At 54.0% G+C, this 27,030-nt stretch overlaps 12 protein-coding genes across 12 annotated transcripts; 6 read left to right on the forward strand and 6 right to left on the reverse strand.

Annotated features, from left to right (window-relative positions):
* Nucleotides 1-130: 130 nt before the first annotated feature.
* On the reverse strand, nt 131-4,413 carry QC762_710140 (uncharacterized protein; the record flags this gene model as incomplete). Its single annotated transcript, XM_062893859.1, has 3 exons — nt 2,255-4,413; nt 1,737-2,175; nt 131-1,685 (listed from the first exon to the last, which is right to left on the reverse strand). The coding sequence occupies exons 2-3, from the start codon at nt 2,114-2,116 to the stop codon at nt 131-133; spliced, it is 1,935 nt and encodes a 644-aa protein (XP_062739706.1). The 5' UTR covers nt 2,117-2,175; nt 2,255-4,413.
* On the forward strand, nt 2,345-5,311 carry GEF2 (chloride channel; the record flags this gene model as incomplete). The annotated part of the gene is made up of 2 exons (XM_062893860.1): nt 2,345-3,659; nt 3,717-5,311. The coding sequence occupies exons 1-2, from the start codon at nt 2,537-2,539 to the stop codon at nt 5,309-5,311; spliced, it is 2,718 nt and encodes a 905-aa protein (XP_062739707.1). The 5' UTR covers nt 2,345-2,536.
* Nucleotides 5,312-5,636: 325 nt separating this feature from the next.
* Nucleotides 5,637-6,356, forward strand: QC762_710155 (uncharacterized protein; the record flags this gene model as incomplete). Its single annotated transcript, XM_062893861.1, has 3 exons — nt 5,637-5,904; nt 6,044-6,146; nt 6,202-6,356. The coding sequence occupies exons 1-3, from the start codon at nt 5,752-5,754 to the stop codon at nt 6,354-6,356; spliced, it is 411 nt and encodes a 136-aa protein (XP_062739708.1). The 5' UTR covers nt 5,637-5,751.
* Nucleotides 6,357-6,413: 57 nt separating this feature from the next.
* Nucleotides 6,414-8,219, reverse strand: RPS12 (40S ribosomal protein S12). Its single transcript, XM_062893862.1, has 3 exons — nt 7,386-8,219; nt 6,940-7,252; nt 6,414-6,883 (listed from the first exon to the last, which is right to left on the reverse strand). The coding sequence occupies exons 1-3, from the start codon at nt 7,386-7,388 to the stop codon at nt 6,759-6,761; spliced, it is 441 nt and encodes a 146-aa protein (XP_062739709.1). The 5' UTR covers nt 7,389-8,219; the 3' UTR covers nt 6,414-6,758.
* On the forward strand, nt 8,095-8,781 carry RPS22 (40S ribosomal protein S22; the record flags this gene model as incomplete). Its single annotated transcript, XM_062893863.1, has 3 exons — nt 8,095-8,227; nt 8,468-8,537; nt 8,592-8,781. The coding sequence occupies 3 exons, from the start codon at nt 8,095-8,097 to the stop codon at nt 8,779-8,781; spliced, it is 393 nt and encodes a 130-aa protein (XP_062739710.1).
* An 822-nt stretch (nt 8,782-9,603) lies between these two features.
* QC762_710180 (uncharacterized protein) lies at nt 9,604-11,784 on the forward strand (the record flags this gene model as incomplete). Its single annotated transcript, XM_062893864.1, has 2 exons — nt 9,604-11,393; nt 11,462-11,784. The coding sequence occupies 2 exons, from the start codon at nt 9,604-9,606 to the stop codon at nt 11,511-11,513; spliced, it is 1,842 nt and encodes a 613-aa protein (XP_062739711.1). The 3' UTR covers nt 11,514-11,784.
* Nucleotides 11,785-12,030: 246 nt separating this feature from the next.
* Nucleotides 12,031-13,625, reverse strand: QC762_710190 (uncharacterized protein; the record flags this gene model as incomplete). The annotated part of the gene is made up of 3 exons (XM_062893865.1): nt 12,031-12,112; nt 12,246-13,308; nt 13,373-13,625. The coding sequence occupies 3 exons, from the start codon at nt 13,623-13,625 to the stop codon at nt 12,031-12,033; spliced, it is 1,398 nt and encodes a 465-aa protein (XP_062739712.1).
* Nucleotides 13,626-14,300: 675 nt separating this feature from the next.
* Nucleotides 14,301-15,475, reverse strand: RER1 (retention in endoplasmic reticulum protein 1; the record flags this gene model as incomplete). Its single annotated transcript, XM_062893866.1, has 4 exons — nt 14,992-15,475; nt 14,810-14,927; nt 14,453-14,752; nt 14,301-14,386 (listed from the first exon to the last, which is right to left on the reverse strand). Exons 1-4 carry the CDS (start codon nt 15,316-15,318, stop codon nt 14,301-14,303), a joined length of 831 nt encoding a protein of 276 aa, XP_062739713.1. The 5' UTR covers nt 15,319-15,475.
* Nucleotides 15,458-16,699, forward strand: QC762_710210 (uncharacterized protein). The gene is made up of 2 exons (XM_062893867.1): nt 15,458-15,799; nt 15,890-16,699. Exons 1-2 carry the CDS (start codon nt 15,616-15,618, stop codon nt 16,618-16,620), a joined length of 915 nt encoding a protein of 304 aa, XP_062739714.1. The 5' UTR covers nt 15,458-15,615; the 3' UTR covers nt 16,621-16,699.
* A 102-nt stretch (nt 16,700-16,801) lies between these two features.
* On the reverse strand, nt 16,802-20,473 carry QC762_710220 (uncharacterized protein). The gene is made up of 2 exons (XM_062893868.1): nt 19,915-20,473; nt 16,802-19,858 (listed from the first exon to the last, which is right to left on the reverse strand). Exons 1-2 carry the CDS (start codon nt 19,972-19,974, stop codon nt 17,147-17,149), a joined length of 2,772 nt encoding a protein of 923 aa, XP_062739715.1. The 5' UTR covers nt 19,975-20,473; the 3' UTR covers nt 16,802-17,146.
* Nucleotides 20,474-20,635: 162 nt separating this feature from the next.
* On the reverse strand, nt 20,636-23,102 carry ATG15 (putative lipase atg15). Its single transcript, XM_062893869.1, has 3 exons — nt 22,679-23,102; nt 21,247-22,616; nt 20,636-21,196 (listed from the first exon to the last, which is right to left on the reverse strand). Exons 1-3 carry the CDS (start codon nt 22,898-22,900, stop codon nt 20,884-20,886), a joined length of 1,905 nt encoding a protein of 634 aa, XP_062739716.1. The 5' UTR covers nt 22,901-23,102; the 3' UTR covers nt 20,636-20,883.
* Nucleotides 23,103-23,603: 501 nt separating this feature from the next.
* QC762_710240 (uncharacterized protein) lies at nt 23,604-27,013 on the forward strand. The gene is made up of 2 exons (XM_062893870.1): nt 23,604-26,619; nt 26,689-27,013. Exons 1-2 carry the CDS (start codon nt 24,418-24,420, stop codon nt 26,860-26,862), a joined length of 2,376 nt encoding a protein of 791 aa, XP_062739717.1. The 5' UTR covers nt 23,604-24,417; the 3' UTR covers nt 26,863-27,013.
* Nucleotides 27,014-27,030: the final 17 nt, after the last annotated feature.

Raw genomic sequence — 27,030 nt, forward strand, 5'->3', positions numbered from 1 at the left:
TCGTGAGGCTTGTGAAGGAAGGTGCCGTGGAGGCATATTCAAGTCTGAGTGAAACAAGGTGAGAGTGCTATGTGGCGCCTTTGATCGAGACGGATCAAGCCGGGCTCGCCGGACTGATAGGTATCTGTACTCACTGACGCAACACGGTCAAAGTCTCGAGTACATCCGAGAGGGCCTCCACCAGCCCCTCATCCCTCTTCACCTTGTCCCGCAGCTGGTTCGCAATGCCAACAATCGCAGTGGTAGAATGAGTGTACCTCCTGCGAAGACCCGGATGGGCATTCACCAACAGCGCCGTGGCAAGCTGCAGCACGGCCACCTGGAACTCCTCCACCATCGGCGGCTGCTTCTCATCCGGAACCACCCACGCTGCCGTCTTAGTGATCAAGTCCATCCAGTCCTCCCGAGTGCCCGGTCGTTCCGCCTCGGCAATCTGAAGCAAGTTCCTCACAATCTCCACCCCTCGTGCGGCCTCGTTTTCATCACTTGTCGTTGAACTGGCTTGAAGGATGTTGCCGAGATCGTTGACCAGCGCTTGCCACCCTCCATTTTCCAAAAAGGCTTCCCTGCCTTTTCTTTCTTCCAGGATGCCCTCGAATGCCACGAGGACTGGTCTTCTAAAGTCTAGACCTTTCTCAGGGCTGCTGCTGGTTTGATAGAGCTCGACAAACATGTCGCTTAACCCGGCTGCTTCTTTTCTTAGCTGTTCGCCGTCGTCTTCTCTCAGCCAAATTGCCAGTGTTCTGATGGCTGCAAGTATCAATGGGTCTTGGCTGGAGTGTACACTCTTGGAGTCCCACGCCAGAGCAAAATGCGAAATGCCGCTTTCGTTGGCAGCCCCGGTTCGTGCTTCGGGATGCAAGCCCATGGCACCAGCTATCGAGGCGTCCCAGCGGTCACGAAGGTATTCGGCCGTGAGTGACATGGTTTCTGAGATGGATGTGCGAAGCTTGAGCAGCAAGTCAGGCTTCATGATCCACTGATTGTTGCTGCTTTCACCGCTGTCTAACGCCTCCAGTGTTCGGAGGAGATAGCCCATAAAGTTGGAGACAGCATTATAGGCAGAGGTGAGCCGCTGAGCTGTTATGCTGTAGGATGGGCTGTTTAGCTGCCCTAAAAGAGTCGGTATCGTCGAGCGAATGTCGATGAGAAGTAGGTTGACTAGTAGAAACGCAAATGGACTTTCGCTTGTAGCTGTTGATTTGCTGTCGACATCGTCGGCAAAGAGAAGTTGAGGCGATTGTACTGGGTAAGACTCGAGGAGAGCGGCGGAGAGGTTGGCCAAAGCTGCGCGGCCGTCGGCAGTAGGACGACTGATGACAAGGTCTCTCACGAACTTGGCCAGTGGTGTAAGCCATTTCGGGTTGGGTGGGAGCAGCTCTGGGTCGAGTCTTGGAAGAAAATTTCCCAAAAACTTCAACAAAGTGACGCCATCAGTGCCTTTGAAAGAAATGACCAATGATCCGATGGCCTGGTCAATCTTGGCGCGCAGAGCCTTCTTGTCTGCTGTTGTAGCCATGGCACCTAGCCATGCGTAATACAAAGTGTCCAGGACGAGAGGCTGAGAAGGTGCAATCTCAGTCAAAGTCGACAAGTCGTCTATAGAGTCAAAGACCTCAGCACCCTCAGGCTGGTTTACTAGGCTCATAAGAGTCTCAAGGACCAGTTTAGTAGTTTCATCAGAACTAGGCACTGTTAGCAAAGGAATGGGATATCAAGAAAAGAGAGCTCCTCACCAGTACAAAAGACAAGCCACCAACTGAGGTATCCTGTTTATCAACTTGCTCTCCTGTTTTGACTTCTCTGGTAATAGCACAGTGAAGGTGTGGAGGACAGAAACAGCAAGATCCAACATATCATTGGTGCCTTTTGCTTGCTGTTTCGACCCAGTCCGAATCAGACGATCCAGGAACTTTCGGGGAATACTGTTCCACAAGCTGGCGATTCCATCTTCGTTTGCCCTTAGTTCTGGTGTATTATCCAGGACAGACTTGAGCAGTGCCAGCCCAACGAATCGAGATGTGTCGTCCTTTGCGCTGAGTAGGGTCTGGATTTTTTTTAGCGAGGCAGCTGGACCCTGCTGTTCCTCAGCTGTTGATGGCATCGTTTCACTCATCTTGTCTGCCACTGTTGAAAATTATAAAACTAGTCGAGACAGACATTATGATCCAAGTTCTTCTGGATGAAGTCAACTCGACAAGCAATGCCCAGGTCCAGGGTGTGATCTAGAGTGGAGGAGAGCAGAGGTACGTACCGATTTAAGGTTGCCAAGAGTGCACAGACCGTGGCCGCAACAACGTGCGCAATCGATAAGATACTGATAGCTGTCGTTCCTGTCCACCATCTTCTTCACCAGCCATCCCAGTTGACATCGACGACGAACAACGGTGCCCCGCCGCGCATACCCAGCGCAGCAACTTACATAAGATCAGGGGACGCGCATCCAAAGACCAAGTCCCATCAGCCAACGCGATCCACCCCCCAGAACCTCCCAATCGCAAAAGCAGCCCTCGTCCGCCGCAATCAAGAATGGCATATGCAGCCCACCATGTCCCCGATTAACAACGGATCGTCGAGTTCCGAACCCTTCCCCCCCTTCAACAACGACCACCACTATGCCACCTCCGACGCCGACGAACTAGACCTCCTCGACGACACCGACACAGCCGCCATCCTCGACAACGACCCCCTCTCCCACCACCACCACCACCAACAACAACATCAACAACAACAACCCCTCTCCTTCAAGCGCAAGCAGAAACGAACGGGCATCTTCTCTCAACCAGCCAGGTTATTCAACGCCCTCACCGGCCGAGCAAACCCCCCAAGAAACAGCGCCGACATCCCCCCCCCACCACCACCACCACCACCAATACAACCCCCCACCGGCGCAACAAGACTAGACTACATCCCCGGAAGTGGAGGCTCCAAATCAGACTCATTACCTACAGATTGGCTTGCCGAAGGGCCAGGAAGGAGGGTAGGATACGAAGACCTGACAGCCATCGATTGGATCTTCGAGTACACCAAAGAGCGCCAGCGACAGAGATCACTACTCTCACGGACGACCTCTCTTGGGTTTCCTTTATTGGGGTTCTTACAACGGGTGTTGGATGCCTCACAAGTATGGGTTATTCTCATATTATCTGGCTTGGCGGTGGGGACTTTGACGGCGGGGATAGACGTCACGACGGATTGGCTGGGGGATATCAAGTATGGGTTTTGTTCGACGACGGATGGGGGGGCGTTTTACCTGAGTAAAACTGCTTGTTGTTATGGGTATGATGAGATTAGTAAATGTCAGGGGTGGAAGACGTGGGGGAATGCGCTGGGGGTGACGTCAAGGGGGGGTGTTTGGTTTGTGGAGTATGCGGTTTACTTGGTGTTGGCGGTGATGTTTGCGCTGTCGGCGAGTTTGTTGGTGAAGGAGTATGCTGTTTATGCTAAGCATTCTGGTATTCCTGAGATCAAGACGGTGCTGGGTGGGTTTATTATCAGGAGGTTTTTGGGGTTGTGGACGTTGATTACGAAGAGCTTGGGGTTGGTGTTAGCGGTGGCTTCGGGGATGTGGTTGGGGAAGGAGGGGCCGCTGGTGCATGTTGCTTGTTGCTGTGCGAACTTGTTTATCAAGTTGTTTCCGAGTATCAATAACAATGAGGGTATGTATGTTGGTCCGGGTTGTTGTTCGGTTGGGGGAAAGCTAACTTGGGACATAGCTCGAAAACGAGAGGTCTTGTCCGCTGCTGCGGCTTCGGGGATATCGGTTGCTTTTGGGTCGCCCATCGGGGGTGTGCTCTTCAGTCTTGAGCAACTGTCGTACTATTTCCCCGACAAGACCATGTGGCAGAGCTTTGTGTGTGCCATGACAGCTGCCATGGTGTTGGAAGCTTTTGACCCGTTTCGATCGGGGAAGTTGGTCATGTACCAGGTAACCTACAGCTCGGTGTGGCACGGCTTTGAGCTTGTCCCGTTCGTCCTCCTCGGTCTTCTCGGGGGGGTGTATGGAGGGCTGTTCATCAAAGCAAACATGTGGGTTGCAAGATGGAGAAAGTCGGCAACCTGGCTTCCTGGCCCGGTCATCCAAGTAGTTGCCGTGGCGATTTTGACGGCTCTTCTCAACTACCCCAACAACTACATGCGAGCCCAGTGCTCCGATCTTGTCTCTAACCTCTTCTCCGAGTGCTCAAAGCTCACAGACGACCAATTCGGCCTCTGCAAAACAGGCGCCGCCTCAGCAGGCACAATCATCCTCCTCATCTTCGCCGCGGTCCTGGGCTTCTTCCTCGCGGCCATCACTTTTGGTCTTCAGATCCCCGCCGGTATCATCCTCCCCTCCATGGCCATCGGCGCCCTCGTCGGCCGCGCAATAGGCATCATCATGGAAATCTGGCAACACAACCACCCCAACTTTATCGCCTTTCGCTCCTGCGAACCGGACGTGCCGTGCATAACCCCCGGCACCTACGCCATCATCGGTGCCGCCGCCGCCCTGGGCGGTGTCACTCGGATGACTGTGTCAATAGTAGTCATCATGTTTGAGCTCACCGGCGTCCTGACATATGTCCTCCCCATCATGGTCGCGGTGATGATCTCAAAATGGGTAGGCGACGCGTTTTCCCGGAGGGGGATTTATGAATCCTGGATTCACTTCAACGAGTACCCCTACCTCGACAACAGCGAGGAGATACCGATTCCTGACATCCCGGCAAGCCAAATCATGACTCGGATTGAGGATTTGGTTGTTCTGACTGCTACGGGGCATACGATTGCTAGCTTGACGGCGGTGATGGAGCAGCATCCGTATCGTGGCTTTCCGGTTGTGTCGGACCCGAGGGATGCGATTTTGCTGGGGTATATTTCCAGGGCGGAGCTGGCGTATATTTTGCATGCGTCGACGCAGCCACCGAGGTTGTTACCCCCAGAGACGGAGGCGTTTTTTGCGCATCAGCCGTTGGCTGATCCGAGGACTACGTTGGATTTGAGGCAGTGGATGGATCAGACGCCGCTTACGCTGCCTAGGGGGAGTAGGTTGCATTTGGCGGTGTCGTACTTTCAGAAGTTGGGGTTGAGGTATGTGATGTTTGTGGATAGGGGGGTGTTGCAGGGGTTGTTGACTAAGAAGGATGTTTGGTATGTGCTTAATGGGGCGGAGGAGACGAGGAGGACGGCGGGGAGGGGGGAACCGATGGGTGGCGGGGTGGCGAGGGAGGGGGGCGATGGGGAGAGGGAGGGGTTGTTGGGGGTTGGGAGGGGGGAGGAGGAGGTTGAGGTGGTTAGTCCGATTGGGGATGGGGGGAGTAATCTTTTGTGATAGGGGGGGGAAGGGGGAATGTGTAATGATATATGATAGATAGCGGGTGTTTTTGGGTATTTAAGGTTACAAAAGATGGTTTTAACGGTTATGTTGGTTTTTTTTTTCGGAACGTTGGTTATTGGTTGACTCTCGAATGGTATGCTCGTGTTGGAGAAAAGACTGGTGGTTGGGTTACCCCTTTTCTCCCCCCCTCCCCCTCCCCTTTAAGAAGAGATGAATGAGAAGTGTACAACCCTAACCCTTTTCCCTCCCAGTCGCACCTTTCTCAAGTGAATGAAGCTTTGAAGACACTCGAAAAATAGCGGGGCATATTTGTTCACTCCCTCACTTTGGATAACCCCTCCACCTGTCACTCTGGACCTCTTACTCCCCATCTTGCCTGGTTTTCTCTTTCCTCGACATAGTCACTAGTAGAACAAGTAAAGACAGGTTTCAACATGGGCAAAAAAGACAACAAATCCGGCGGAGGAGGAGGCAGCAAAGACGCCGGGAAGGGTGGGAAAGGTGGGAAGGGAAAGGGAGGTGGCGGTGATGACAGTGGAGGGAAGCAGCAAAAGGGCGCCCAGAGCATCAACGTTAGACATATTCTTGTAAGTTTCATTGTTTTCCTATTTCGGTCTTTACTGGTGTGGTGCTATCTACCAACACACCTACCTACCAAACAGTACTGCCTGTTGGACCACCAGAAACTAGACATATCATAACTCAAGAAGCTGACAGAATAACCAGTGCAACAAAATGGGCGAGGCAGAAAAAGCCATCGAGCGGCTCCAGAACGGTGAGAGCTTCAACACTGTCGCGATGGAGATGTCGCAGGATAAGGCCAGGTCCGGTATGTTCTCACTTTGAGGTGCCCAGCCAGTATGATAACTAATCAAGCTATACAGGAGGATCACTAGGCTGGAAAACAAAGGGGTCATTGCTGCCCGAGTTTGAAAAGGTGGCTTACGAACTACCCACCAGCACGACCAACAAGCCAAGCTGGGGGATGGCCAAGACGTCCGAGGGTTATCATGTCATCATGGTCGAGGGACGCAAGTAGTTTTTAACATCAACCAATCACATAGTCAGGAGTGGAACAAACAAAAGTTGGTTGACCGTCCCAGATCAAAAGGCTTTTGAATTTTTTGACTGTCTTGATTTTTGTCTCGTCCTCATTCTGAGGGAAGAAAAAGGAGGTAGCTTGCCCGAATTTCCCCAATTTGTCGTGTCCATCCGTTTGTGACCATAAATGCGCCCAGAGATTTGTTGCCCTTGCCCCCATCCACGGTCGTGGCTGTGAAAGAGGTGTTCCGAGTCTAATGCCGAATTCGTTTTGATACGCCGAAAAAACCCGTCCCAGGTATGAAAACCCCCTTTCTCTCTTCCAGTTCAATCGTTGCAGTGAAGAACGACTAAAAGCTACCTCCCCCCACTCCCCTAAGCGGCGGTGGTGTCAAGAAATTTAAGCCTCAGACTGGAAGTAGTCGAGGAGGATGGAGCGCTCCTGCGACTCCTCACCCCAGTCCTTGACGACGACGCAAGAGCAGTTGACAACCTTGCGGGCGTTACCCTCACGGTCGAGGACGCCTGTGGAAGAGAGTCAGTATTGGTGGCGACACTATAAGATTGTAAAGGGTACTCACAGAGACCAGCCCACTCGCCCAATTGCTTTCCATCGGGAACCTTGATCAGAGGGATCTTGTGCTCGGAGCAGAGGGCAATGACGAGCTTCTTGTAGGCCTCCTCCTCGCAGGACTCGTTGAGGACGCACATGTGGGCCTGGCGGCGGTCGAGGGCCTTGGAAGCCTCACGGAGACCGCGGGCGAGACCGTCGTGCATGAGGGAGAGCTTGAGAACACCCTTGAGAGCGTCAAGGACAGACATCTGGCCCTTGCTGGCCTCGGCCGAAACCTCGACCTCGACGTCGGCAACCTGCTGAGTCTCTTCTACGTCCGACTAGACACACGACTTTGTTAGCGGGGTGTCATCCTCGACGGCGGCGAGAAAAGAGCGGTGTCATTGTGTTTGGTGGTGTAGGTGATCGTCGACTTCAAGTCGTTGTCGTCGTTGGTGGGTGGACGGTACTCACCATCTTGATGATTTACTTTCCAAGTAAAGTGCCGGTGCGATCCTCGAAGAGTAAATTGGTAATGATCCTTTTATTCGTGTGTAGGTATCAGGAGGGAGGGGAGCTAGAACAGGCCGGTGGACAGAAATTCGAGAATAATGTGCGAGCCCCGAGCGCCCCACCCAATTGGCTGGATCCATCAAAATTTTGGTGTGTGCTTCGCGAAAGCGGGGCGCTCTGCCAGAAGGGGATTGGCGAAATGTTGCTGCAGTAGGCATTAGGGCAAAGTTTCGAGGAGCACGGGCCACCACCACGACCCACAAGCTAGGCGACGACAAATTTCTCTGGGGTTGTTGCTTCTGCCAGGCCTTGTTGAAAAGTCGACGCCCGCCCACCGACCTTCTCCGCGACCACTATCCGTCAATCACCAACGAGGTATGTATATTCATCCCGCTCTCGGGACATGACTCAACAGCAGGACGACGCCTTTCGCACAGGCTGAGGAGGGCAATCATGGAGGCCCGTGTTGGCAAAACGCGGGTCGACGACATGATACGCTCCTCCTCGTCAGCAGCTGGCGGGCAGAACCCTCTTGAAGAATCATCAACGAGGGCACTCTTCCACCCAGTCGAGCCTCGACCGAAAGGCTAACACAAACCTCGAACCTCTGGCAGATACCTCATTTCCACATCTCCGATTTGAGAATCTCCGTCTCCTCAACACCGCCAAAATGGTCCGCACTTCCGTCCTCCACGATGCCCTCAACAGCATCAACAACGCCGAGAAGGCCGGCAAGCGCCAAGTCTTGATCCGCCCTTCCTCCAAGGTCATCGTCAAGTTCCTCCAGGTCATGCAGAAGCACGGTATGTGGTTGTCAGATGGGAAATCATTGGGCCTCCGAAACGACAAGATCCTCGCGACGATTTCCCTTGCACAAACTTCGGCATGATAACTAGGCGACTGTCTCAATCTGCTCCACGACTTAGCCCTTTAAGTTGCCGATAAATTATACACCACGCGGGGATCTTACACGTTATCGGAGTTGCCAATGATGACCCAATGTTTAAATCTTCGCGACATTTTCTTCTGACATTCTTTCCTAGGCTACATTGGCGAGTTCGAGGAGATCGATGACCACCGCTCCGGCAAGATCGTTGTCCAGCTCAACGGCCGGTATGTTTTTGTCTGTCTGACCTGACTTGAAGAGCACAAATTAACCATTCCCAGCCTCAACAAGTGCGGTGTCATCTCCCCCCGTTACAACGTCCGCCTCTCTGAGCTCGAGAAGTGGGTTGTCAAGCTCCTTCCCGCCCGTCAGTTCGGCTACGTCATCCTCACCACCTCGGCCGGTATCATGGACCAGGAGGAGGCCCGTCGCCGCCACGTCTCTGGCAAGATCATTGGCTTCTTCTACTAGACAAGCAACCACAAAGGCAATGAAAATCTGACTACCAAGAGCGATGGCATATTTTGGGCGTTGTGACTGATACCCCTGTTTCATTGGGAGTTCTGATCTGGAAAATGGTTAGATCTTTCAGACGGCACTGGTTGCGCATGGAGGATTCAGATATGAGCAATACCTGAAATCGTGTCTCCATTTGGGACCCCAGCATTTTGAGCGTGACACTGGTGTATCTGCAACGTGTGATGGCAATGTCTTGTGATATGTTTGTAAGACTGGACATCCACTCCCGTAGGGCCGGCTCTATGTTGAGGAAGTCATTCGTACAATTCTATCCATGTCGTTGATAGACACGAGGCAGACCACGATAGGGGTTCAGGCTACAGGCGTGGCCTAGCCCCTTGGGGAAGCTCGATGGAAGCTTGGCAAGGCGACTTCACGGCTTTGGCCCCACCTTTAAACCAACGCGACATGCGTCAGTGGTTGTTAATTTTGGGGGGATGGATCCAGTGCCAACGCTTCGCATCAACTTTGTCCAGGTCTCTCCTTTTTTCCCCTTTTGAATCTATCAAACCTGTCTTGCCACCGATGCGAACCGAAGCGGGATTACCACCGCCCGCGACGACGACGACGACGACCAGAGACGAAGAACAGCGCGCTCACTGACGAGAACGACCTATCTATTGTACATAACATATGCGACTCGGACATCTTGTATGAGACCGACATTTTGATACCTCGATGAACACGCTCTACTCCGACAACAACCGCTACTTGGCAAGGAAACGGCCCTCGGAGATCTAAACCGCCGGGCGACGCACCCCGGCCGCGGTCACGATGCGCAACAGGCAGATTGGCGTCCTGGGGGCGTTTCTGTTCTTGGTGTTTTGTGTTTATTCTCTGTCAAGAAGCCCAGGGGGTTTACCCCGGCCCCGTTCACCGCAAAAGGAACCGGAGGACAAGCCGCCTGAACCACCCAGGATAGCAATCCCCATCACCTGGACCGACGACTCCAACACAAAAGACACCAAACCCGCCCCTGCCCCAGAGGGGTCGCATCCGATATGGTACCTGACCAACCAAGCAGAGAAGGAGTTTGAAGCTGTGAAAGGGAGGCAGAGCAGAACTTTGGGAGAAGCGGTGGGGGAGTATAAACGCCGGTACGGGATACCGCCCCCCCCAAACTTTGACAAGTGGTGGGATTTTGCAACGGAGAGGGGGGTGGTGCTGGTTGATGAGTTTGATACCGTCATGGAGTTAGTCACGCCATTCTGGGGGCTGAAGCCGGCGACGACGAGGAGGAGGGCGAGGGAGGTGATCGGGTTTGATGATTCGCTTATGGGGGTGCAGATCAGGAAGGGGAATGTCACTAGTATTTTCAAGGCTAGGACGGCAGAGTGGCATCAGAGGGGTGTGCTGGGGATGCTGGAGAAGTTTGTGGGTTGGTTGCCGGATATGGACTTGGCGTTTAATGTCAATGATGAGAGTAGAGTTGTGGTGCCGTTTGAGGATCTGGAGAGGCTGGTGAAGGTGGGGTTGGGGGTTAACATGGCGAAACTAAAGCGGGAAAAGGAGCCGAGGAATGGGTGGACTGATGTGGGAAAAGTGGAAGGGTTGGACTACGAGGGACGGTTTGATGAGGGGAAGCTGACGAGGTTTAACACTTTTGCTCATCAGCCTACTTGGACGCACTCGAGGATCTCGTGCCCGCCTGGGAGCCCGGCGAGGATATTGGAGGAGGGGGAGCAGTTTGATGATCGGGGGAGGTACTCGATGGGGGAGCTGGGGTTTGTGACGAACTGGACTGCGATGGCAGATATATGTCTTACGCCTTCGCTCCAGTCGACGTTTGGGTTTTTTGACAGACCGAACGCGTATTCTGTCGTTCATGATCTTGTTCCGGTTTTTTCGCCGAGCAAGATTTCGAGCTATCAGGATCTGATCTTTCCTTCTCCGTGGTATTACTCGGGGAAAGTCCCGTACGACCCGAAGAAGGATCCGGACTGGGAAGAGAAGATGAACCGGTTGTACTGGCGTGGCTCGACGACGGGGGGTTTCTCGCGCAATGGAGGCTGGAGGAGGCAGCACAGGCAGAGGGTGGTGAAGAAGTTCAATGCGGTGGACAAGGCTAATGTTCTTACCAATGTGGGCAGTTCTACCTCGCCTAACTGGACGGTTGCTTCTGTTCCCCGGGGGGACTACAAGTCTTTGTTGGATGTTTATTTCAGCCACATTGGGCAGTGCGACCCGGGCGATTGTGCCGCGCAGAAAGAATTCTTTGAGGTTAAAGAGTATGCCAAGCAGGAAGACGCGCTCAAGTACAAGCATGTGCTTGACATGGACGGGAATGCCTTTTCGGGGAGATTTCACGCGTTTTTGAAGAGCAAGAGCTTGGTTTTCAAGTTTGCCATCTTCAAGGAGTGGCATTATGAGTGGTTGAGGCCGTGGGCGCACTATGTGCCCATGAGCCTCAAGGGGGAGGAGTGGCTGGAGCTGGTGAGGTATTTCGGGGAGGAGGGGGAGGGAAAACGAGAGGGGGAGAGGGTGGCGATGCAGGGGAGGGAGTGGGCGGGCAAGGTTTTGAGGGGGGAGGACATGGAGGTTTGGTTTTTTAGGTTGTTGTTGGAGTGAGTTTTCCCTGTCCTGGATCATGTGTGATGATGGTTTGATGCTGACATGTGAGAAAAAAAAATAGGTATGGGAGGGTGGTGGATGATGATAGGGAGAGGATCGGGTTTGATATGTGAAAAACTATGTGTTCTTTTACATTTCAAAAACAGGAGTGAGTATATAAGGGGTCAAGGGTTAACAGCAAAAACAGTCGACATTATAACGGGTTGGATAATGGCGGATGGGAAACAAAGCAATGTCTACAGCAGTGGTGGTGGGCGGGTAAGTTATGAATTATAATAATATGTATAACATGTACACAATCAAGGTACCGGGGATGCGTAGATTTCAGGACAGGTATAGAACACAGACACTCAAACATATCAAAGATCACAAATGCAACACAATCTGAATCATCTTGCTTCCGTTTTACCTGCTTTGCACTTGAAAACAACAAGGGTTGTGCTATCAACAATGAAGATCAATCACCAACGCAGGTCTGGTTCAACCGTTCCACGAGGTGTGTTAGCCACTTCAAACAAACTTTCAGAGGCCCCAATCATCAAAATAAACACGCAAAGATTTGACCGAAAAGGTGTCAATAAATCTATTAACCCATACATCTCTCTCGCTGCTTGATTAACATACCACACATCAACCCTCAATAACGCGCCAAAGCCCCGAGCCTAAAAAAGCCACTTTTTCTTCCAACTCAATCCTCATCCCCCTCAGCATCCTCCTCCCCCCCAGACACCTCTCTCCTCTCCCCACCATATCCCTCCTCACTCCCCACACTCCCCCTCCTCTCCTGCTCCCTTCCCCCATCTTGTTCCTCCTCTTCCTCCTCCTCATCCTCCCCCCCAAAGTACCCAACAGGCATGCTCTTAAACCTCTCCAACTCCTGCCTCAACTCCTCACTCGGCTCCCCAACCGTAACCTCCAGCTCCCCCACCCTCGCCTCCTCCTCCTCACCCTGCGGCAGCACCCCAATCGTCCTCGCAATATTCTTCGTCCTCTGGTTCCGAATCGTGGTCCTCTGCATGACAGGGTAGTAATAAACCCCCTTCTGCGCACTATCATCCCTCCGTCCCTTGCTCCCCGTCTCATCATTCCGATACGCAAGGATAACCTCCTCCGCATACTTCGTATGGTGATCCATCTCCTTCTCCGTAGCCGTCTCATACGCCCTGACCCTCGGAAACTTGAAAACACCCCTACCCTCGCCATCAGTAGCGGTATACAACGACTCCTTCTCCTTATCCGGGTTGTCCACATCGAATTTCTCCCGGAACCTCTCCCCCGTCTTGCCATCCTGCGGTAGGTAAAAGTCGTAGTTCATCATCTGCAACGGCTTGGGGGTGTGATCCGGATCGCGAGCCCAAGCCTCATACGCCTGCTGGTAGGCCTCGTCCTCGGCCTGGGAGCGGGTGATGGGCTTGAGGATACCAGACAGCATGCGGGTGTCGTACTTGTCCGTTGCAGTGACGGGGTTGGTCTGGAACTTGACCGTGACGTAGGCGCCAGAGTCGGGAAAGGCTTCCAGGTCGGGCAGGAGGGGGAACGACTCGACAATGGTACAGTTGGTGCGTTTGGAGGGGTGCTTGACTTTGGTCCTGTCCGCCAGGCCGACGGCCGCGGCTTCGAATGATTTCTCGATGCGCCGCTTGATCCAGGCTGGTGTTCCCCTGTCTGGCTCTGGGGAGGCCTTGCGCTTGATGGGGCGCTTGGGAGCGGCGTTGCCGGCCGAGGGTCGAAGGAAGGGGTCGGCTTTGGGGCGGGAGACGGTGGTGGGAGTGTTGGAGATGTATTCCGTCCGGCGGAGGAAGGACACGCCCTGGTTCTGGGACTTGGGCTTGCCTAGGCTGCCGAGGGGACGGAGGAGGGCTCTGTCGTGGGGATGGATCGGGGGAGGTTCGGAGGGGGCTTGGATTGCTGGTTGCTGAAAGTCAGTTACGTTACAAACGACTCGAAAATGGGAAATCGAGACAAGACGCACAGCTCTCATCGCCATCAAAAACACCCGGCATCCCCACCAGATCGAGCGGCATTCCGAGTTCGCCATCGGCCTCGATGTTCAATGGCTGAATGCGGGCGAGATGGGACGCGAAGTTGGGGTTGGTGTACTGGCCGCTAGCTAGACCAACGCTGGGGATGTTCAGCAGCTTCGGCGGGATGGGAGGTGGAGGGAGGGCATTGGAGTATCGGATTCTCGCAATGTAATCCTGCGAGTACTTTTCTGGTCGCGACATGATGGCCGGTTTGGTTGTGGTCCTGGTTGTCGAGAGAGAGAGAGAGAGAGAGAGAGAGAGAGAGAGAGAGAGAGAGAAAGAATTTGGCGAGGCGCGTGTTCGCGGTTCAATTTGTTGGAGTCGCGCGGTCCAAGCCGGTGGACGATTAAGTTCGAGTTGAGAATAAGAGTGGGCCCGACCAGCTTCAGCGCTGTGGCCAAACACAGGTACCTACCTATTAAGAGAATCATTCTTTTTGACATTTGATCGCACTTGAAATCGCAGAGACGTAATATATCACATATTCAATCCTCACTCAAACTCCGAATATCACTCCAAAAACTATCCTCAAATTACCGCTACCCAACTCTCTGTCTCTCCCTTCCCAAAAGAACAACCCCCTCGACTCGATTAAAACAAATATATAACATTAATACAAGGGGTTGTCGTAAAGTCCTTCCCCCCTCATCTTCACCATGTGTCATGATACATGCAATCTAGCCTGCCCTGCCAGAGAGTTTGTTGTCTATCCCACCTTGAACCAACCCATCCATCCACCCGCGCAAAAAATGCTTATCCATTTCCGTTGCGAGCGCGTGTGCCTGACTTTAGAAAAACGCCTCCATCCCGCCCGCCGACCAAATCACTTTTTGTGTTCCGTCCAAAAAAAAAGCCAAACATGATCACTCTGCAATTTTATGAGCTGTTCTTGGTGTAGCGCGCCTTGCCAACGGTAAATGGCACGTAGCGGTACTTGATCATGTGCTGGATTTGCTTGCGCACTGTTGCAAGTTGGTGTCAGATGCTGAAAATTGCAGAGGATAAGGATAAATAGGGAAAAGACTTACTGGTCAAAACAAAAAGCATAATCCAGTACATCACCAACACAGGCCAAAACACGGGCACATTGAACACCTCGAACCAGGTGCACACAAACGAGATGGAAATGGCGCGGGTGGCGGCGTGCCAGAACTTGAACTCGGGCAGGCGGCGGATGAAGGGGCGGAACTCCTCGTCCTGCTTGGTAGGGAGAGAACCGAGGCTGCCGTCTTCCATGTCATTGTCGAGGGCCTCGTTGGAGGGGTCGAATTTGGGCTGGAGGAAGGCGAGGAAGAGGTTGAGGAGGTAGATGCCGAGGGCGTAGGCCACTGTGAATCGTTCCATCGTTAGCACGCGGTACAAGAAGAGAGGTCAGGTAGACATACCGATATACCAGCCTTGCGCAAAGAAGACGCGCGCAAAGAAAAAGACGAGCAGCACGCCGGTGCCGACCCATCGGTAGAGAGTGTGGGGAGTCGACTGGTCGAGGAGCGCTTGGTATTGCTGTCTTTCTGTTAGTTTTCTGTCTCTTCCTCTATGTCCAAACCCAGAGTCTGGTATCGCATACCCTCGACAGCTTGTTCGTTTGCGCAGTCACGGCGCCGAAGGCCGACATTGGTTCCTCGACAGCGTCCATCTTGTGTATAATTCTCCCGTCAAAAAATAGGATCGTCGTGGTCGTTGGCGTTGTGAAGCTGAAGAAAAGACACAAAGTTATCAAAGGCTGGTGGACAGCAGAACAAGCGCAGCAGCAGCAGAAAGGTGGCAGTGGCTGATTGCGCGTTCTCAGATAGGAGGATACGTGACAGATCAATCGGTTTAGCCACACAAAACTTCCCGCAAGTTTAGGGGGCCTACCCACAAGTGGAAATTTTTGACCAAGAACCTGCCACATCTGGCCAGGGTGTGGGGTCGGCACCTTTCACACTAAAGTGTGGCTGAGACTTTTTGGTAGCGAGCAACCCCTTGTTCAGTTGCCGCAAGCAGGGGTGGTCATGTTTTACCGGTGACGTCTGGGTGTTAAGAAGGGACGAGCATGTGGGGGGAAGAAGCTACCCCATTGTCCCGAAGAATGGGGGGAGGGTGATCCTAAACATTGCCGTCCCGCATTCCATTCCGTCTGATGGAATTCGTCTTTAATATAAGACTTTAGATTTCTCAATTCCATTCGTGAGCTTCACACATCGTAAAAATGCACCCCACCGCCCGCCTCGCCGTTCGCAGCAGCGGCTTCCGTGCTGCTGCCGGAACAGCTCGTCTCTCCCGCTTCCAGCCATCCACACTCCCCCGTGTCGTCGTCCGCTTTTCTTCCTCTGGATCAAACCCCCAGTATGAGTTCATCCAAGTGACTGAGCCCCGTCCGGGCGTCGGGCAGAGTATGTCTCCTGAACTATCACCCCCTCAACCACATATCCATTATTTACTTTCCCCCTTTCCATCACCCACTTACTAACCGCCCATTGCAGTCACCCTCAACCGCCCCAAAGCCCTCAACGCCCTCTCCACCCCCCTCATAACCGAGCTCAACACCGCCCTCCTCACCTTCCAATCAACCCCCTCCATCCGCGCAATCCTCCTAACCGGGTCCCAGAAAGCCTTCGCCGCCGGCGCCGACATCAAGGAAATGGCACCCTTAACCTTCAGCTCGGCCTACCTCAACTCCTTCATCGAATCCTGGTCCAACCTCACCACCACCCTCAAAAAACCCCTCATCGCCGCCGTCTCCGGCCACGCACTTGGCGGAGGGTGTGAGTTAGCCCTCATGGCGGACATAATCTACTGCACCAAAACCGCCAATTTCGGGCAGCCGGAAATCAAACTTGGAACCATCCCCGGAGCGGGCGGGTCGCAGAGGTTGACGAGGGCGGTGGGCAAGGCAAAGGCTATGGAGCTGATATTGACGGGGAAGAGTTTCTCTGGGGAGGAGGCGGAACAGTGGGGGGTTGCTGCGAGGGCGTTTGGGAGTTATGAGGAGTTGATGGAGGAGAGTCTCAAGACTGCGGAGACGATTGCGGGGTACAGCAAGGTTGCGGTGCAGGCGGCCAAGGAGGTGGTGAATAAGAGCCAGGAGTTGGGGTTGAGGGATGGGGTCGAGTTTGAGAGACGGGTTTTTCACGCGTTGTTTGGGAGTGAGGATCAGAAGGAGGGGATGGGGGCTTTTGGTGAGAAGAGGAAGGCTCAGTGGAAGGATCAGTAGAGGTGGGGGGAGTGATGCTGGTAGAAAGGAAGAGGTGTTTATAGTTGTGGTGTAAAAGATCTGTGAAAAGTTATCAAGTTTTTATTCCACCTGTCCTGGATATGTATCTACAGTCTTGTGTGACCTTACAGCTCTTGATGCCTTTGCCTTTTGTTAGAATCTAAAATAATTCTCTAAAGACCGGCCGCATCATATACACTGTCCACCAGGCATGTCCTCAACAATTTGCATACGGCAAGTAGTATAATGATATTATTACTCAAAAGCACCCCGAAAAACGCCCCAGATTGCAGAGCAAGCCGCACTAGTGGGCAGAGGGCGCACTGCCACACGACTGCCCAAACGGAACGCCAGGTCCAGCCATATCATGGTAATATATGTACACCAAAGTCCTTCGCAAGGGCAGTAAATAATAGCAGTTCGGGCCTGGCCACTGTAGCGGTGTGCGCCGCAATCTGAAGGCTTTTCCAGATTGATTTTTCTCTTCTTATTTCGCATCTCCATCCAACCCCCTCTGGTTGGGCTGTCACCCCCCAAGAACCTTTACATACGGTCCAGGAAACAGCCCCCCCTTCCCTTGATACCACCCGTGAAACCACTCCCCATTCACATCCTCCACCTCCCCAATCTCTGCCCCTTTAGGGAAAAACAACTCATCACCTACCCCCTCGGCCGGAACCCAACCCCAGTTCGCCACTGCTTTTGGGTCTGTCCCCCCATCGGGAGGGAAATCGTGTTCGTCCTGGACAAGTTCGGAGAGTTGCTCTGGTTTTAGATCGGCAACACTCCTGGGGTTTACCCCCTTTGTTGACGTAACCATGTCCACCCCAACCAACCTCGCTTTTCTCGTGCTGCCGCCGCCGCTGCTGCTGCTGCTGCTGTTGGGGTCGATTTTCCAACTCCATGTTTGATATGATGAGTTTTTTGGAATAGATTCGATACGTAACCGTCGCCCGCCGACAAGGTCCTTGAATATTCTTCTCTTGTAAACCGTCTCGCTCGCGCTGGGGGAAGAAAGCGAAAAAGCCAACATGACCATCCTGTGCCCCTTTGGACAGCGGCGCCATCCCTTTGGGCCGTTTTCCACGGGGAGGTGGTTCATGTTGAGGAAGTGGTTGTAGCACGCCACGCAGAGATTTGTACAATCCCCAGCAGTGGCAGAGGGGAGTTGGGAAGGGCAGGAGTAGCAGTGATAATAAACTTGATTGCGAGGTATGGGCTTGGTGCATTGCTCGCAGTGCTGTTTTGGGTCGGACGGGTGGTAGACTCCTTTGCTGCGGGTAGTACTGTTTGCGACGGCTATTGATGATGGCGCAAAGGGGGATTGCTGAGGGGAGGGTTTAGACATGTAGGTGAAGGGGGTGAGGGGGTGGGGGCAAGATTTTCCTTTGCTGACGCAGGTGTTGCAGTACCCCCAGTCCCCAGCGTTGCAGGTGTCACATCCCCAGTGGAGGTCGTTGCGCGTAAAGGCTGAGCACCCTGAGCAGAAGGTGCCTCGTTGTAACCGATCGGCTGGGTTTTCAGCTGTTAATGTCCGGCGACCTTCTGCTCCTCCCGGAAGGTTAGAGGGGGGGAGGTAGCGGCTCCCAACCAGTGTGTGCGGCGGTGGGAGGTCTGGGCCAAGTCGTTTCCACTTCTGGAGGGCGTTTGGGCCGTACCCAAAGAAGTGTAGACATCCCTTGCCGCGGCGGTAGCAGTCGAGACAAATATTCCAGTTGCCTTCGTGGCAGAGATTGCAGTTGTAGTGGAGATCGTATTGGATGTGTTCCCTGGAGCAGTGGTTGCATTGGATCAGGGGCTCTTTATACCACACTGGCTGGGCTCGTCGTGGGGACGCTAATGGCGGAGAGTTGATATCATTGCTCAGCGGCCCTGACGTCGGCGCAAGAGTAGGAGAGTCATGTCGAGCGAGTTCCCTCCTAGCCGGACCAACTTCGGCCGGCAACTCCGTCGGTGATTGCTGTGTTGGTATAGTTCCAGCTGGTATCAAAGGTATCGGCATCGTTCCCGCAGGTACAAGCGGTATCGGCTCCCTCAGCGGAGAAGCCCTCTCTCCCGGCGACTCCCTCCGAGACGAAGGTGTCGTCGTCGTCACCGTAGCAGAAGTAGGCGAGCTCGAAGTCCCTCCTCTCAACCTCGGCCTCAACGGAGCAGGCGCATCCCCCAAAGCCACCGGATCAGTCTGCACCCTACTCCCCACCCTAACCGGCTCAGGAAACTGCGCCGGCGGCAACGGAACCGTGGCGCTCCTCCCACTACTCGACGTCCGTCTCCTACTCCTCCCCGGCTCCTGCACCTCCAGTCTCCCAGCAAAACTGGTACTCGGTGGATACCTCCCCCTAGGCTCCCTGTCACTCTCATTCCCACTCTGACTCGGCGCCCGTGAGTGAACCGTATGCCTACTCGCCGGCCGTGACCCCTCCCTCGTCGTCGTAACCACACCAGTCGCCGTCCTACTCCTCGGCCTGACCCCCTCAGTATTATGACTCCTCGAACTAGTCCCACTCCCCCTCACCCTCCCCCCCTCGTTATTCCTCACCCGTTCCCTATGCCTCCGTCTATACGCCTCCGTTATCCTCCGACTAAGTTCATCATTGTTCTCCAAATCAATATTGTCCAAATCCAACCCATCCAGCAACCCCTCCTCCTGAATCTGCCTCGCAAACTCCTCCACCTCCCGTTCAATATCCCTCGCATCCACCCCTTCCGTACTGATTAAACTCCTGAGGCTGCTCTGGTGAGTAACCTCCCGTTCCCTCTCCCTCCTCCTTTCCCTCCTTCGCTCACCACTATCCCCCCTTCTCCGCCCCAACCCCTCCGTTGCCTCCCTCAAACTAACAGCCTGCACCCGTTCCAACAACCTCCTCTCCTCCTCATCCCGTTCCACTTCCTCCCTCGTCCTATCCTGAAACGGCAGTCGCGGCATTATGTCTTCTCCCCGTTTATACTGCCCATCCATCTCCCTCTTCTCCTCCTCGCTCTTGATCCTCTCACAAGTAGGATTGATCCTTTCAAACATTTCTAGTAGTGTCGCCACCCTAGCATCATGTTTCGTGTCCCTTACCCTATCCCGGCAACTCGGACAAGTGTACACGGCGAAATCGGGCGGGGGAGGGGGACCGGGGCGGGAGAGGAGGGAGGAGGCTTGGAAGGAGAACCAGGACTTCAGGCAGGGGGCGCAGAAGGTGTGCAGGCAGTCCAGGAGGGTTAGGGGGGTGTGGAGGAGGTCGGTGCAGATCTGCAGCACGGGAACATCAGTAGTCGTCGGGGTAGGAGGGGAGGGATGGGGCTTACGGAGCAGGTGAGTTCCGCCTCTAGGGAAATCGCCGGGCCTGGGTTGGTTGAGGTCGACATCGTGAGACAGTAAGGGCCCGTCGCCCCCGGACCCGAGAGTGTGGTTGAACGAACGGGCGGGCGGGATCGATTTCGGGACGGGGGGTAAGGTGAGTTGACGAAAAAATAAGGGCCCAACTGCTGTGTTCTTGTCCTTGAATCGTTGCAAGTATCGGTGTGAACCACCAAATCGGCGGGGGTGATAGGTAAAGATCTACAGCGTTAAATCCGCAAGAAACCCGAGATAAAAAAGACACTAGAACCCTCTCCGGGGTCCCGAGTATATACATACACAAATACGAATCCACGCCGAGAAAACTGGGCACCGTCAAAATCAACCTCAAAGTGCAGGGCTGAGCTTGCTGACATCGCTCTCCATCCAACTGCAGCTCGCCCTGCCCGCCCATCACCAGGCGGGGCAAATCGTGGGGCTCTCCATAATCTCCACTGATGTCCCCCCAGGATCATGCATATACCGATGGATAAACGATCAGTACCGGATTCCCAGATTCAAATCGTCTAGAAATGCACACAAACTCGTCATATCAAACTCATTACAGCTATAAATAATGCAAGGCTATGTACGCACACCATGTCGTCTATGCAATCTACCCAACTAAATGACGACCACCCAACCCCCCCCCCTTCCCCCCTTATTCATACCTCAACACTCTCCCACCTCGCTATCATCCCGCCTCCTCGTGAGAACCAATGCCGGATTTCCGTGCATGTTGTGATTCCAACTACTACCAAAAAACCCCCCCCCCAAAAAAAACCCATGTATATGACATTATGCAAAAAAAGGAAAAAAAAACAAGTTTCTGAATCTGGAACACTCATCAACGCCTAAACCCCCTATCCTACCCTACGCCTTTCAAACCAAACCGATATTACAGAAAGGGGAAAAAAAACATGGAAAGAAGCCTGTTGTTACATCTCGTCGTTCTTGACGGATGGCTCGCCCTCGTACTCTTTGCACATACCATACCATGCCCTAGAACGACAGCCGGCTGTTTCTGTTACTGTTGGAGCAGGCGTCGTGCTGGGCATGGTTGGTGGAGGGGTAATAGTGGACTGCTCGGTAGTTGTCGTGGAGCTTGTGCCTATTGTTGTGATATCATCATAGCATCCCCAGAATCGGCCTGGGGTGGCGCATGAGGTGGTGGGAGTGGGAGTGGGCGTGGGAGTTGTTGAAGTGATTGTCGTTGTCAAGGTTGTCTTATCCTTGCAACCAAACCATCCCCTAGATCTGTTAGCGCAGTGTTTCTATTGAGTCCATATTCACAAACTTACGGAGTCAGGCACGTGGTGGTCGTTGCCGTTGTGGTAACAGTAGTAGTAGTAATTGTGCCCGTGGTGGTGGTGGTAGTCTCATCCAGGCAGCCCCACCATCCTGGTGTCTTGCAAGTCTCAGTTCGGGTCCTTGTCTTTTCGGTGGACGTGGCCGATGTCGACGTCGTCGTAGTCTCTGTGCCGTTGCTCTCGTACATCTTCCAATTGCCACAGTCTCTGCACTCTGGCGTAAACTTGCACTTGGCCGCTTCATCATACTTGAGGATGACATCGTGAATGACGGATCGAATCTTGTGCGTACCAATTCCGACGCGCCACCCCTTGTCAGCCACCGTATCGTACACACACTCCATGCCTGTGTGACAGGCTGTTTCTAGAGCATAACCGCCGTACGAGCAAGAAGCAGTGGCTCCGTTGCAGGTACCAATGTAGATCGGGTCGGCGGTGTGTCCAAAGTGAAAGGCGCCCGTGTACCGCCTAGCTTGCGGTGCTTCCGGGTCAGCACCAGGAGGCACGGGCAAGCCCAGTCTGCTGGCCGGCAAGGCTTCCGGAACGGCCTGGAAGGTCACGGTCGGAACGCCATACGTAAGGCCGAGGAAAGAGCTGACAGCACCTCCGAGAGAGTGGCCAGTCAACCAGATGTTGGCATTGGGATAGAGCTCCGTAACATTGGCATAGAGCTCACGGCCCGCCTGGTAGTAGCGGTTCTCCTCCCGCAACGCCTGAGTAACGCACGTCGTGTTGCAAGTATAGGTCGACGTCGCGCAAGAGCAAACCTGCCGCCATGTCCAGGGTCCTTGCTGAGCGCAGCAGCAACTGAAAAAGAGGTTATCGTTTTCTTTATCGTTGGTCGTCGTGCCATCACCGTCAAAGACGGCAAGCGAGGTGCCCTTCAAGCCAATCACTACCGTCGAGTTGGTCTGATCCGCAAAGATATGTCCACGCAATCCATCGCCCTGCCAACCAAAGTCGGCACTTCTGTTGAACGGCCTTCCAACCTCTTCCCAATCGGCCTCTCCCTCGTGCTCCACGTAGGCGTCGGCTGCCATGTATGCCATCGTCAGGACTGTCTGCTTATCGGTAATATTGGGCCCTGGAACCTCGTCCATGGTCCACGCCGATGGGGCAAGAACCGAAACAAAACCCTGTTGTCTTGATTGAGCCACGAGGGGGTCTACCACGGCGGGTCTGCGGTCGACCAACCGCTGTATCGTCACCGCGTCACTCTGCGCTCGGAGCGGGCCAATGCGCTCGCGGCCGTATCCATCTTCGGCGGCCAAAAAGATGTTCGCTTTTGTCGCATCGACATCCTGTTTTCGGTGAAGGCCGGGGTGCTTGTGAGTACCATGGTGGAAGACGTGGCGCAAGGTCTGGTGGCAGATTGATGGGTTAGCCCACTCGTCATACACAGCGATAAGATAACAAGACTTACAAAGGTGTGTTCGGCAGGCTGTGGGGCTTCTGGTGATAGACCTGGAATCGGAGAGATGTCTATTGGTATAGGTAGCACCTGTTGCGCATCTCCCTGGTGATTTCTGGGCGCTGTCGCGATGGTAGTCCCGGAGAGGGCGAGGAAGGACAACAGTAGCTGGGCGGTGACCCGTCCATTCGATGTGCACTGGGCACCTGCCTCCTTCCTCCTCCACCACATCATGGCCGGCGTGTTATTGTGGCGATGGGAGGGTTGAGGGTAAGGTGATGACGGTTGATGGTAGATGCTGTCCGTCAACTGTTGGCTACGGGTGAATCATGAGTGAAATCGCTGGTTGAATGAACGGTGAAAGAGAGAGAGAGACTAGATCCCCGCGTGTTGCTGGCATCCATATGACGACGCAAGGTTGGGTGCATGGGCGCGCTGATCGGAAAAGGATACGCCACCGCCAATCAGCGCCGCTAAACCTTTGCGGTACCTGCCTATGGCGCATCAAAGAGGCTCAACTTTTGGTTACTCGATATTCTCATCTTCATCTATGCGTAGTTCATAATATTGAAGTCTCCTAAGTCATTTAATCGCTGAATATATCTATCTTGCCTCCCTTCTCAACATCATCTTATGGACCTTGTTCCCAAAGATACCTCCAGAGCATGTGTCACGCTGCTGCGAGCAGATGCATGGCATTGATAACAACAACTGGCAGGCCAAGTATCTTCCCTGCCATTGGACAGCAAAAGGTACTCCGCTTCGAGTGGAGCGATAACAGCCTCATCTAACCCCGGATCTGCTGGGCCTCGTTGTCCCATGACATACATCAACAACTCACCCGTTGAGTTGGTTGGTGCCTGCTGATGACTGAAGGCGGTGACAAAGACCTTTTTTTCGTCTTTTTAGATCTTCCAACTAGATTTCGCTGAACCACTTCTCTTCAGTATATTCTCAGCACTCAGTAGCTCTCGAAGAATATCCATTGTATAGTGTAATCCCAAGGCCATGACTGGTTGAAGCAGTGATGCTCCAAGATCGTAGTCCATGTGCTATAAACATGCATACCTTCCGTCTGTCCCTACAATCGTCATCGGCTACGAGTCTCACCTTGCAGCCCCTTTCCTTTCTTTCCCAGTCATTTCAGAATTCGGGTCCTCCAGAAGGCGAGGCCAGTCTCGTGCGCACCTTGAAGGCTGGCGGCGTCCGATAACAAACCTCTTATCGGACCCACCACGAGTACGTACCTCGCCCAGCACCGGCACCCTCAACTGTGACAGCTCGAACAAGAGCTCCGTTTCTCCCGCGACGCAGTGTCTCTTGTCTGTTCTAGCGACTCGCGTCGTTCCGAATTCTCCTCCCCTCTCTCAATCCCTTCCTCACTTTTCACCGCCAGCTTCAGTGTTCATTCATTCTGTTTCTCCAACGGGTTGGCTCTTTGAAGTGGCTCGGTCTGTGGGTGGTCTGTACGGCTGGGCCTGTGGTTTCAAGGCTCCCCTAAAATTACTACCATAAGCCACTGCGACAGCATCAGCCAGCCAGGTAAGGTAAACGGCCAATGTTGACCATCCTGTGTTTTTTTCTGTCATTAGGTTATGCCCAGTGCAGCCGCAAGGGATGCGGCGATCTCCCGCTCGTTTATCTTTTTGTAGACTTTTCTTCTGCTATTGTTCTCCAGAAACCCCCCTGCTTTGAAGGAAGCGCATTGTGGTCACGGATCCTGCGGATAGAGACTTGAACACAGCACTGACATGTTGTCCAGCCTGAGCCCAAACCCCAGCAACAGCAGCACCGACAGCAGCATCATGTCGTCCAACCCACCAAGTGCCACAGAGCGCTCTGGCTCCTCGAGACCTCTTCGTTCCTTTCGTGTCGAGCGCTCACCCTCCCCGGAACCAACGTCTCGTCCAAAGAGAGCCAGTACCATCATGACGGGACCAACGCCTGGTGCGAAGTCCATGGTCCGTACTGCGTCTGGCACGCATGTGAGGCTGGGCAGCGAGACGGAAAGGCCAGACACCTTTGAGAGCCGGATTAGTGAGGAGAATGCCGATTCTGAACCACCGAGGGCCTCAGTTGACCTGGACGATCTGCCCATCGAGCTGGTCAGCTTGACCGACGGCTTCATTGACTCATTGTCGGCCAAGGTCCATTCCACTCCGCCAAATATTGACAGGCTGTCGCAAATGTTCCAGGACTTTTATGCTACTGCCTCAGCCCATATCAGGACCCATATCGACAGCCTGGCTACTCTGCAGAGGCGAGATGTGTCTCCGACGCCAGCCCTGTCGACCAGAGCATCTGCTGCCAGCTTGCTCCGGGCCAAGGCTGCTTCGCTGGGTACCAAGGAGAAGACGAAGCCAGGAGTTGTCAGAAGGGAGTCAGAGATGTTGACACCAGAAGAGCTGGCGGAAAGGAAAAAGGCGCGGAGAGCGCTGGAGCAGAAGAAGGGACTCTTGGAGGAAGCCGTGGAGAGGAGGTTATGTGAAGGAGTCTACAGCAAAATCTACCGCCATCGTACCACTCAAGACGAAGCACAGGATGCCAAACTTCGGTCAAAAACTGCTGCCCTCGCCGTGGTTGATATTGGGCCCGTGGATCTCGGTGTCGAGCTCGGCACACCGGAAAATAATCCAGAAGCGATCGCCAAGAAGACGGCCGAGGTCAAGGAGTGGTTAGAGGGCGCAAGGAAAGAGCTCACGTTGATGAGCCAGGCGCGGTATCCCCTTCGGAAGATCAACCACCTAAAGGCCGCCTTCAAGAGCATCATTGATACCCTGGCACATTTCCACCCCTCGTCCTCGGCCGATGAGCTCATGCCCATGCTCATCTACACTCTCATCACCCTCCCACCACAGAACCTTAACGCCATCAGTGACATCAACTTCATCCAGCGCTTCCGCTGGGAACAAAAGCTAACCGGCGAGGCCTCCTACTGCCTAACAACTCTCGAAGCGACAATCAGCTTCCTCGAAACCGTGGATCTATCCACCCTCCGCGCCGACGAAACCCCCGGCGGGCCTATGAAAGCCCCCGGCTCACCCCCTAAAGAAAACACCTTTCCCCCAGCCTTCTCACCCACCTCACCCTCTCCCCCGACCGCCGCCACCGCCATCGCGGCGGCAGCCGCCTCCAGTCCAAACCCCAACACAGCAACAGCCTCACTCTCCGCCAATTTGATCAGGCCCCCCTCCCCCTCCCCCTCCTCAGCAGCCGCAGCGGGCTTCCGCTCCACAGTCTCGCAACAGCTCCGCAACCGCCGCCTCTCAGACCTAGTAAACACCCCCGCCCAAGCCTTCAACGCCGCCTCCGACGCTGTCCTCTCAACAGTCAACACCGCCGACCAGTCCCTAAAAACAATAGGAAACTCCCTCGGTGACAGCTACAAATTCCTCCTCGGCAAGCTCCGCGAACCTCTCTCCCAACCCGACGGCCAAGTCCTCGTGCCCAAAACCCTCGACGACGCAAGGAAACTGATCGGGACACCGCCACCACCCCTCGACAGGGCTGACTCCCCCTCCCCTGGCCCGGGTCCGGTGTCAGAAGACCGCCCCCCATTATTGTCTTTCATCTCAGGCACAGGCCGCAAAATATCTCGCGACCCTTCCGCGGATAGTACCCGCAGCGGGGGCTCACGACGCGCCCTAGACGAACCCAATTTACGCCCCCCCGCATCAACAACAACAACAACAACAGCAGTAGCCACAGGAGGGGGCGGTAGTCCAGTTGTGACCAGCCCCCTAGACTCCATGAGACAATTAGGCAACTCGTTCAACCCCTTGGGTCGGATCTCGGCCGGCATCGGCGGCTTTCGCAACTTTGGCCGTTCAACGCCCACACCGTCATCACCTGCGCCACCCACGCCGACGAAGGATGCTGTTTCTACTCTCTCAACCCGTGGGTTGGGAGTCACGACCGGGGCTGCGGGGACAGAAGGGGGTGATTTGGCTACTGTGAGTCCAAGTCCAACCACAACTGGTGATATAACAAGGGCAAGCGGTGCTAACGACTGTGCGAAAAAGGCATTTCCCGATCTGGCAGGGTCACTCCCGCCAAAGAAAATCGAGGGGCCGATACAGAAGTTTGTGAACATGCAGAATGCCGCCGAAATGAAAGTGGGGGATGTGTTTGAGCTGCTCAAGGACTACAAGAGGTTGGCTGGGGCGATCAAGGAGATGGGGGGGTTCAAGGAGTGATGATGTTGGGTACCTAAGTGTGTTGGAATAGATGAGGGTAAAAGGTTGGATGTATGTGGTGAGTGGCATCTTGCATTCGGAATGGATAAACAAATCTAGGATATGACAGGTAGAAAGTGTCAAGAGAGATGAAATCATCATTATCAGCAGTTTGAAGCACATAAAAAT

This window comes from Podospora pseudocomata, chromosome 7 (genome assembly GCF_035222375.1).
Source record: "Podospora pseudocomata strain CBS 415.72m chromosome 7, whole genome shotgun sequence".
Lineage (NCBI taxonomy): Eukaryota > Fungi > Ascomycota > Sordariomycetes > Sordariales > Podosporaceae > Podospora > Podospora pseudocomata.

Excerpts from the sequence above, each read along its gene's own strand:
- QC762_710220 (XM_062893868.1), bottom strand. The coding sequence starts at position 19,974 with ATGTCGACCTCAACCAACCCAGGCCCGGCGATTTCCCTAGAGGCGGAA. Across the intron at positions 19,859-19,914 it reads AGGCGGAACTCACCTGCTCC|ATCTGCACCGACCTCCTCCA; the intron begins GTAAGCCCCATC and ends CCCGTGCTGCAG.
- QC762_710210 (XM_062893867.1), top strand. The coding sequence starts at position 15,616 with ATGCACCCCACCGCCCGCCTCGCCGTTCGCAGCAGCGGCTTCCGTGCT. Across the intron at positions 15,800-15,889 it reads CCGTCCGGGCGTCGGGCAGA|TCACCCTCAACCGCCCCAAA; the intron begins GTATGTCTCCTG and ends CGCCCATTGCAG.
- QC762_710240 (XM_062893870.1), top strand. The coding sequence starts at position 24,418 with ATGTTGTCCAGCCTGAGCCCAAACCCCAGCAACAGCAGCACCGACAGC. Across the intron at positions 26,620-26,688 it reads AAGGGGGTGATTTGGCTACT|GCATTTCCCGATCTGGCAGG; the intron begins GTGAGTCCAAGT and ends TGTGCGAAAAAG.
- ATG15 (XM_062893869.1), bottom strand. The coding sequence starts at position 22,900 with ATGATGTGGTGGAGGAGGAAGGAGGCAGGTGCCCAGTGCACATCGAAT. Across the intron at positions 22,617-22,678 it reads AGCCTGCCGAACACACCTTT|ACCTTGCGCCACGTCTTCCA; the intron begins GTAAGTCTTGTT and ends ATCTGCCACCAG. Across the intron at positions 21,197-21,246 it reads ACCACCACGTGCCTGACTCC|GGGATGGTTTGGTTGCAAGG; the intron begins GTAAGTTTGTGA and ends TAACAGATCTAG.
- RPS12 (XM_062893862.1), bottom strand. Across the intron at positions 6,884-6,939 it reads GGGCGAGTGGGCTGGTCTCT|GCGTCCTCGACCGTGAGGGT; the intron begins GTGAGTACCCTT and ends TCTCTTCCACAG.